Here is a 10,156-nt window from a genome sequence, read left to right on the forward strand (position 1 = left end):
ATGATGAAAATGGAGAGGAATTTGATGTATAAAGTTACTTTTTAAAATATCTTCTAACTTATATCTATGAAAAATTAGTTTTCTTCTAAAATTTAAATTCAAAATACTTTATTAAAAGAATAAATTATTTATCATCTTAAATTAATATCAATTTATCATAATATATATTTAATTTAAAAAGGTAGATTAATTCATTAGTAATTATAATTGTCTCATATTAAAAAAATATAAAAAAGGTATATGCATATAAAAAAATTTACTAAATAATTAGTATATATTTATATATATATATATATATTATTAAATTTTTTAGATATATATTTTATATAAATGACATGTAATAATCCTAACACATAAGTAAAATTGGGAGTGAAAGAACCGGTTCCGTCCATACTGAACATGTATTTACGAAACTATCCTTACACAAACACGCGTTTCATTCGAAGCTACGCGCTGCGCGTAATTTCTCACCCGCATGCCGGAACCGCCAGTTTGGTTCCCGCCACGTCATCATCTGGGCCAGGCCCTCTCCAAACCCTAAATGCACGACACATTCACCTCAAATTCGCTTCAAACTCAAACCCCAATCAAGATACCACCACCTCAGTCATCATACGGCTATAAAAAGGCCACGTGGAAAACAAGAAAAATCGCTACCGTTTGTGCCAGATCTCATGACCAATTTACGGGCAACCCCAGAAAACGATTTATGTCCGTTAGATCAGGTATTAACAAAAAATCAACGGTAAATAAAGCTACCCGAAGCAACCACGGGCAGATCTCATCGCCTTTAAGAAGCGGCCATAGCACCCATTCGTTCCTCGCACAGATTAGGGTAAGCCAAATTCCAAACCCTGCCTCTACGCATTTCCTCTCTATTTTGATTCAAAATCTTCGTTTTCATCGGCGGCGCGTGGCGATTTTCAACTGCGCGTGAGGGTCTCGTTGGCGCGTGATTTTATCTGACAGCTGACTCATGTTCTGTTCGACGCGCATTGGAGAATTCATGCCGGAGATACGCCGGAATCCCACCGGACGGCTGTGATCTTGCACCTTGATGGCTTCCGCCGTCCTAGCCAACCGAAACGAACCTAATTGGCCGCAACATAGAGGCGGTGCAGCTGGATTCATGGGAAAAGTACCATTTTCTAACCCTAACCCTAACTCAAAATTTGGGAACAAAAAGAACCAATCGGCGTCAGATGATGCTTCATCCATCAACCGCAGGTCCAACGACGGTAATCATTCTCAATATGTGACGTTCAACGTGGCGTCGTACACAAAAAAGGAGCTGAACGAGCTCAAGAATCGCCTGATCTTGGAGCTCGAGCAGATTCGAAAGCTTAAGAAACAAATCGAGAGCGGAGAATATCAGCCCAGGCAGAGCTTCAACGGCCCTCCTAAAAAATCATCGAGCAAGAAAATCTCCGGCAACAAGCGGCCATTTCCGGTGAATTCCATCACCAAAGATTTGAAACGGTCGAATTCGGAGATTGGAAACTTGATGAAGTCCTGCTCGCAGGTTCTACAGAAGATCATGAAGCACAAGGTTGGGTGGATCTTCAACACCCCCGTTGATGTCGTTGGAATGGGTCTTCACGATTATTATGATATAGTGAAGAAACCCATGGATCTGGGCACCGTGAAGTCCAATCTCGCGAAGAACGTGTATTCCTCGCCGGCGGATTTTGCCTCCGATGTGCGGTTGACGTTCAAAAACGCGCTGACATATAATCCCCCTGGTCACGATGTGCACAACATGGCTGACCTGCTTTTATCCAAGTTTGAAGAGCTGTATCGTCCCGTGCATGAGAAATTCGAGGATTCGATGAGGCAGCAGGATCATGATGTTGATGAGGAATTGCAGGCCAGTTCATGGAATCATGCTGAGCCAGAAAGGGTTGAGAGGGTTAAGAACAAGAAGGAGAATGTGATCCCTCCGGCAAGGTTTCAACCCGAGCCAGTGCAGGCCCCTGCCAGCTCTTCGAACCCTCCAATGGTCCAGTCGCCAGTGCGCACTCCTTCCCCTATGAGAGCCCCGCCGGTGAAGCCTTTGAAGCAGCCAAAGCCTAAGGCGAAGGACCCCAATAAGAGGGAGATGAGCCTTGAGGAGAAACACAAGTTGGGTATTGGCCTGCAGAGTTTGCCTCCTGAGAAAATGGAGCAGGTGGTACAGATCATAAGGAAGAGGAATGGGAACCTTAAGCAGGACGGGGATGAGATTGAGCTTGATATTGAGGCTGTTGACACTGAGACCCTTTGGGAACTTGATCGGTTGGTGACCAATTGGAAGAAGATGATGAGCAAAATTAAGCGGCAGGCACTACTTGGCAACTTGAACAACAATGCCGCACCCAACAAATCCAATGGGGTAAAGTTCTTTTCATTGTGTGCATCTTCCTCTGTTTAATGAGTATGACCTTTTTTTCCAGATACTAATTTGTGATTATGGTCAAATGTACAGGAATTAGCTACTAGTGAGAAGGTTGAGGCGCCTCCTGCTGAAGTGAAGAAACCAAAGAAAATGGAAGCTGGGGATGAGGAAGTTGACATTGGGGACGAGATGCCTATGAGTACCTTTCCCCCTGTGGAGATTGAAAAAGACAAAGAGGCAGCTGGAGGCCATGCCAGCAGTAGTTCAAGTAGCTCCAGTAGTTCAAGCAGTGATTCCTCATCATCGAGTGGTATTAACCCCGTTTGTAGCTGTTATCTGTTATAACTATCGGCTACGGAGTAAAAATAACGATATATTTTGATTACTATTTGCAGATTCGGATTCAGGTAGTTCCTCGGGGAGTGATTCTGAAGCAGACAATGGGCACTTGTAGCAGCCATACAGGGCTTTTGTTACTAATGCTCCAACATGACCAATGTGGGTGAGCTGATGAAGGTGTTTGCTTGATTGGGCATGCCTTGAGCGTGCTGTTTTGAAAAATTGGAGAGGTATGTTCTGTTTAATTTCATGTCTGTATATATTCTTTCAATACTAAGGCTTAAGCCTCTGCTGGTCTAAATCGGTGGTTGCCTTTCGGTTGCAGGTGCTGTGAACATTGTTTTGTTGGTGCAGTTTGGGAGTAGCTGTTTGATTGGGTGCTAAGTCCCTTTTCTCGATGATTTGTATTGTGCGAACAGTTGTAAAAATGATTCTAGGAAATTTTTAGGCCAAAAAAGGTAGTGAAATGCCGTGAAAATCCTGGCAATAATGCATTAGTTATTAGGAATAGGATGGTGGTCTCTTTTTTTAGCTTACCTTGTACACATTACATCAGTAAATAGAATTATCCTCTTCCAAGAGGTCTTTTCACGAATCTGTATTTAAACTGTTGGAAAGTATCACCAATTTTAACCAAGGAAAAGGGGGTGTGTATTGAAAGGAAAGCGCAAATAGAGAATTATCTTTGATCTTGTTGCTGTAATTATATAGACTGGGCATTTATGGAAGATATTTATTCAAAGTTAGCCTTCGAACTCGAGTATATTCCTGTGAAGTAACAGGTTCCTAGAGAAATTTCAAGGCACTACTCACTTACTGTGTCATTTATACAAGTGCCTGAATGAAAAAGACGCCTAATAATAATGGAACCTTCCTTTAATCGGTGAAAGTTAAATTGACCAAAGAAATGTGCTATTTGATTTAATCACCAAAAAAGTTCATCTTTTTAAGTCTTTTAAGAGTCAAGTTTCCAAAACAAGCATACAGATACACCAAAAACAAATAGGGATATAATAGTACTTCACCGTCAAAAATTCCCTCAACAAAGTCTTGCCTTAACCTCCCTATTCCGCTTCCAATGGCTTGAACAAGTCCTTGAAGGAAGCATGGAGCTCCAATCCCATCGTACTCGGGCTTTAGTCAAAATAAATTTTCCAGGCTACATCTATATTGTCCTGTTCTACAAGAACAATCGTGATGCATTATACTAACCAAAATAATCAGGCTGTAGCCATTAGTTCTATATTATTATTTTCCCAGCTGCTTCAAATTAATGAACTGCTCACCAAGCTGTGCCTCAAGAGCAGCTTGAACATCAGGCGCCAGAGCTTTAATAAAAGACTTGGTGAGGTTGAGTTTAGTCAAGATTTCAAAGGTCTTTATACAAAATTTCTGTACCTCTGACCTCCTTGCTTGCTTGCTTGGCATATTTGTCACCAAATCTTTCATTAAATTGCAGAGCTTATCCAAATTGCTCTTAAGAACCTTTTTGGCTGCATTCTGATTATCACTACTCAGTGTCACCAATGACTTCAATATTTCCATTACCAAATCTAGTGCCTCCACTCGTCGGAAGTCTGACTTGGAGCTTCCACATCTCTCTAAAATAAATCCAAAAACAGCATGCCCAATCCATGGTCTTCTTCGGAATATTTCTTTTAAAAACCCAGATTTGATTTGAGACTTTTTACTGTCAAAATACCCAGCCAAAACTTCCTGAAAAATATCAACCACCCTCTGGAGTTCGGACTCTGAGAAGTTTCTTGCATCAATAATCTTCAAAAGCCAAAAGGTTGATGTTTGGGCAAGGGAGGAAACCATTTTCTGTCGGTTCCATGAAGCTGATTTCTTTGATGGATTTGATGCAGACTTTTGTTTCTTCAATGGTTTTGACGCCAATTTCAAATTTCTTTCCAACAGAGGTTCAAGAGTTGATAGTTGAACCCCTTCACCCCTTGGATAATCCTTGGCTTTAAATATTTGCCTTTGTAATATACCCCAAATACGCTGTCCAAGCTGCTCACTAACTTCTGCTGTATGTGGGTTAACAAAAGCTCGAGCCAAATTTGAGTACACCATAAGAACCTGAGGCTTACCTGTAGATTAAAGAATAGCATAATCATTTCAAAGATGAAGTGGGAAAGATCATTACAAAAACTCATCATCAAATACAAAATGCTTAATTATGTGAGCATAGAAGACAAAATGGCCAGAGTAATAGATTTTAGGTATACTTGCCTGGATTTTCATGAAGGAAAATTTCCAACAATGAAAGGATACGAAGTTTGAACAACACAAGCTGGGAATGGGCAGTTTCACCTCCAGCCTGATTTTTCTTCTCCTTGAAAATCTGGGCCAGATACGTATCAATCCTGAACATTGCATCATCATCCATTCCGCTATCAGAGTCATCAGAAGCTTCAGGATGGCCCTGATCATTTTCCTCAGCCTCAACAACAGAATCTGAGTCATCAGTCTGCTCATCAGTCTCACCTGTTTCACCTGTCTCAGCTTGATCAATATCTTCCTCTTCGATATTGATAAAGTCATCGCCGTCATCGCCATCGCTATCTTCTGCGCTTGTTGCATCAGGATGTCTAGCAGGTTTTAAGTTTTTCTTGATGACCCGCAACATCCGCATCAGTCCATCATCGGTAATATCATTACAGAAGTATTTGAATACCTACAAGGAGATGAGTATTAAACAGATAAAAACAAATAAAATGTTATTGTTATGTAGTACACAACCGTCCAACATCTTTCCAGGTATTGTTTTATACTTTTATGTATCTCCTTAACATAAAGGCAAGATGCAACATATGAGCATGCTCTGAGGTAACTGGGGGTACTATTATACAGTTAACACACAATCCTGAAGCGGTTGAAGATAAATATCATATTTTTTTTTATTCTAACCTGCTCAATAGAAGATCGCATAGGAGCTGATGACTGTGGAAGCAGTGAAAGTAATGTATCCACAAGAACATCCATCAACTCTGGTGCATCATCAGCCTCCAAATCATCATCTCCAGATGAGTCAGGAAGATCACAAGAAGAAAATGCTTTCTTACAACAGATGATGAGTTCAGATGCAGCTTCTGAGTACTCCCCTGGTTGAAGAAGCACTTGCAGAAGCAATTGGATAAGCAAGTACCTCAGTGCATGCAATCTATTAGCTTCAGCACTAAGCCCATGGCTCCTTTCCTACATATCATTAACAAAAAAAGATTAAGAGAAAGCTCAAATATTAATTAAAATATATTTTATTAAAACAAATTGTTAATAGCTCAACTACAATGTTAATTTAGGATACAAATGCAGGTACTGGTAGGTACTAAATATAATCTCAGAACATGTAAACCACAAGAAAATAATGATGTGAAATGGCTAAAACTGTCACAAGATAATAGCTGTAACAAATTATGGGTAGTTAGACAGTCAACAAACAACAGTAAAGACTCAAGACAATGAATGAAATCTCTATTACAAATCCTTATATATTTTATACTCTGATAACTTAGATATGCAAATGAGAACATGAGCTATCACACATCCAAGAAATACCATCAACTCTTTCTTTTGTAACACCATTACTGTTAGAGTCAAGACAATGTCTATGGCCTACCATACTAAACATTAAGTTATGAAGTACAAAATACTCAGATGGTGTACAAACGGATATATATGGAAATAGAAGAACCGCATCCAAATATAAGGTTTGTAGATGACTCTTAAACATCACAAGGCAACCTTCTATCTGGTGGAATCTATTGGTTATACTTAAAAACACTGTTGATTTAATTCATTAATTCATCGGATAATCTGTAGTGAAAATCAATGGAAAGGACCACTTGAAGTTCATGTCTGTGTATTATTAATAACAGGTCACAAGTATAATTACCTCTCTGGATAATTTTGCTTCAATTGCTTGTAATTTTTTTACTGCTTTATCATCCTCATCATCTAAGGTACGAAATAGGGAAACTGAAGGAATATTGCATAGGGTGCTGAAGAACTTCATGAAGTACAGGCCAAGATCATTTGGCTCAAGGCTACTAGCCGAAGCTCGTGACCCCTCTCCCTTCTGAGCATTTGCCAATAATAACTGGAGCTGTTCAACACACATCTTGCAAAGAGCATTCGATGTGGGTGATTTTGGCCACCTGAATTTTTCCTGCAACTCAAAAGAAGTAACCTCAGATCCAAGAGATGCAGTGAACAGACCTTGAACAGCCAGAAATTTCATGATTTCTTTCTGTACTCGGAATTTCTCCTCATGACCCAGCTTCAAGTGTTTCAAAATGCTGGGAAGAGATTCAATAATCCAACTCTTTAAAAAATCAGAATTGCCATTGGACCTTGGGGAATCCTTATCATCAACGGAACCTATTTCGGAATTTTCATCTGTAGTTTGACTCTGGTCTGAAGGTTCTTCCGAGGCACTGCCTTCATCTACAAACAGGTTCATCAAGCTCTGAACAAAAAGCAGGCAACCTGCTTCTGTTTTGAAGTGTGACATGAAATCCTTTACAGCTTTTGTTCGTGTGATATTATCAAATTTTCCATTGCTGTGTTTCTGTAGAGCAACTATAACAGCAACTCTTCTGACATCATCATCTCCAACCCAATCGGACAATTGTTTGAGAAAATGCTGAGCAACTTTATACAGCCAAGTGTTTTTCGTTGATAGTATATCCATAAGGCACTGAACAACTTTGCTTGATAGAATGATTGGAACCAAAGATGCAGACAGCTTTTGGAGTAGAAGAAACAGAACATCAAAAGCTAAATGCTTACGGTCATGAGATGACAAGAGAAGGGATCCTTCAATAATTATTTCGCAGAAAGACTGAAGATTCTTTGCAGTTTCTTCATCATAGGAGCTTGATTTTCGACTCTTTTTATGCTTCTTTAACGAATTTGAAGCTGCTGCCACATCTTCTTCTTGCATAATAGTATTGGGCAAAAGAATAGTTACTAAAACAGGCCAAACACCATGAACACGGGGCTGACAAAAGGTTGACTCCTGCATTAAGAAAATGCATAAAAGATTACCTTATATTACTTTCAACAGGTTTAATGAATTAGTATTATATATATGACTGAAAAAACAGCTACCTTCAAGCAATTGCTCAGGGAGGAAAGCTGATCAGTGGAAAAGAGCAGGCTAGAGCTGAATGGATTTGGCAGCAGTTTGACAAATGCAGAGTTGTCAATGGAAATCTTTTCTCGTAGTTTTAGTGCAAGAAGCAAAGCATCAGGATTTCCTACTTCCATAGCAGCGTCAAACCATTCCTTCATCCCCGGAGCTTCAACAACATGATTCAACAACGCTTCAACAGGCAACTACAACGAATAAATAAATAAGTTTATATGTCAGATAGACATGAAACAATATGAAATGCTGCTCAAAATCACCAGATAAGATACTAGCAAATGGCCCAGATGATAGGTAAGAGTTTCTTGCTTTTTCAGCACAGAACAGGAGAAGAGATGTTTGCAAATCTTCAAATAACAGAAGAAGAAATGAATAGCATGAGAAACAGGATAATATAATGGAAAAGAAAGGCATGCAACTGTTCTTTAGAGGAAAGAGAAAAGGATCTTTTAACTTGTACAGAAAAAAGAGGGATGACGACTACACTTTGAAACCAACGAAAATGCAACCTAAGCACAACTGGAAACAAGCATAATATTCACAATAGGTACTTCAGGGGTAAACTTCTCTTATGATAATATACAAACCTTTTCAGTTAAGTCTAAAATTATTGAAACAGCAGGCTCTTGCAAGTACCGCTTTTTATTCGCCAGGGAGATTATTACACTGACAAATTCTCTAATGCATGATGTGTTTTTATCTATAGTCCATTCCTGTGTAAGTCTTCCCGATCTAGCCAATGCACCATAGGCAAATAAGCGACCCAAGAGACAATCCTTTGCCTCCTGCAATATCCCAAGAACTACACAGATATAGTACTAGCAAGTGAGAAATAAACAAAACAAAATAATAGTCATTGGCATCTCCTACCTGACCCTTCATTGACGAAGTTACTTCCAATAAATCAACTACAAGTTTAAGGAATGATTCAACCCGAATCTTGCGGACAGCGCCAACTAAAAGTGTTAAACCTAAAGCAAAACCTTGTCGTGCACACTGCAAAAGCAACAAAATATGTTATGTTAGCAACATTTCATCATGCAAATTAAGCACAACACCAATGAATGGAGTATACCGACTAAAAGTTTCCAATAAGAACATGCATGAACAACATCCAGCAAACAATGAAGCACAGTCTAAACAGAGAGAAAAAGAAAATTATGAACCAGAGAGGAACTTTTCAGGTGAAGTTACAATAACAATGACTAGTTCCAAATTCTGATTCACAAGCATCCTTACACTAATCTTCATATTGAATTTCAAAAGCAAAGAGTAAGCAAATCTACATTACAACGAAAAGAAACGCAGAAAAAAGAAGAAGAGGCACAAACCTCTCTAGAGGAAGAAACACCACGAATAAGCCTGCGAACAGCGTATCTAACAGAAGGTGCACAATCATCCAATCCATCATCCTTTTCAGCTTCAAGCTTGAACCCTCCGTCGCCAACCTCCTTCTCATCAAGCGCATCGTAAGCACTCTGAACCGCCTTCAGTTCGGTCACCAGCTGTTTTGCGGCCGCTTCCCTCGCAGGCTCCGCCGCCACCGCGAGATCCTTGAACACGCCAATGTGAAACTCCGGGAGCTGAGAGCCTCCGCCGCTGCTGGTTCCGGGCGAGTCCACTGGCTGAGCCTGTGCTGCGGAGGTCGACGGCTCCGGAAGCTTCGGCTCGGTGTCAGCGGCGGTGCGGCGCCTCTCCTTGTCGAGAGCTTTGCGCTTCTTCTTCCTCTCCATTGGCTTGACGGAGCCATCAGATGCTGCCGCCACCTGTTCTTGTGGCTCATCACTGTCGTTATTGCTTTTGTCTTTCTTGGTTTTCTTCTTTGGGGGCTTCGGAGAATCGTTGGTTTCAGCTGCGGGTACTTCGACGACAGGTTCGTCGTCGATGGAAGAGTTCCTTTTCTTAGCGGCCATGTCTGAGAGAAGTGGCGCAGAGGTTTTAGGGTTTAAACCTTAAACACACACACTCTAACTCTTAGTAAGATGGTTCTGGTTTTGGTGATGCTCTAGCGAAATGTAAACGACCTTATTAAGTGTCGTTTTGAGGGGGGGGGGGTGGCAATGGGTAGGGTAGGGTAGGGTTTGGAGTCAACCCTAACCCTACCCGCGGGTTGAGATTTTTATATAAACACAACCCTACCCTACCCGCGGGTTGAGAATATCTCAACCCTAACCCTACCCGCTCTTAACCCGCGGGTACCCGACCCTACCCGCGGGTTACAAAAAAAATGCAATGTTATTATATAACTTGATGATAATTTAAAATAGAACTGACTTTTATGTAAA

General features: G+C 40.4%; 2 protein-coding genes across 2 annotated transcripts; one reads left to right on the plus strand and one right to left on the minus strand.

The window, feature by feature from the left end:
- The first annotated feature begins 440 nt into the window (after positions 1-440).
- On the plus strand, positions 441-3,308 carry LOC112784038 (transcription factor GTE7). Its single transcript, XM_025827127.3, has 4 exons — positions 441-2,371; positions 2,465-2,684; positions 2,770-2,943; positions 3,039-3,308. The coding sequence occupies exons 1-3, from the start codon at positions 1,058-1,060 to the stop codon at positions 2,826-2,828; spliced, it is 1,593 nt and encodes a 530-aa protein (XP_025682912.1). The 5' UTR covers positions 441-1,057; the 3' UTR covers positions 2,829-2,943; positions 3,039-3,308.
- Positions 3,309-3,608: 300 nt separating this feature from the next.
- On the minus strand, positions 3,609-9,901 carry LOC112784037 (uncharacterized). The gene is made up of 8 exons (XM_025827126.3): positions 9,203-9,901; positions 8,742-8,867; positions 8,459-8,656; positions 7,832-8,059; positions 6,615-7,739; positions 5,630-5,917; positions 4,952-5,396; positions 3,609-4,809 (listed from the first exon to the last, which is right to left on the minus strand). The coding sequence occupies exons 1-8, from the start codon at positions 9,782-9,784 to the stop codon at positions 3,962-3,964; spliced, it is 3,840 nt and encodes a 1,279-aa protein (XP_025682911.1). The 5' UTR covers positions 9,785-9,901; the 3' UTR covers positions 3,609-3,961.
- Between the last annotated feature and the right edge of the window lie 255 nt (positions 9,902-10,156).

Source organism: Arachis hypogaea, chromosome 20, assembly GCF_003086295.3.
Source record: "Arachis hypogaea cultivar Tifrunner chromosome 20, arahy.Tifrunner.gnm2.J5K5, whole genome shotgun sequence".
NCBI classification, from domain to species: domain Eukaryota; kingdom Viridiplantae; phylum Streptophyta; class Magnoliopsida; order Fabales; family Fabaceae; genus Arachis; species Arachis hypogaea.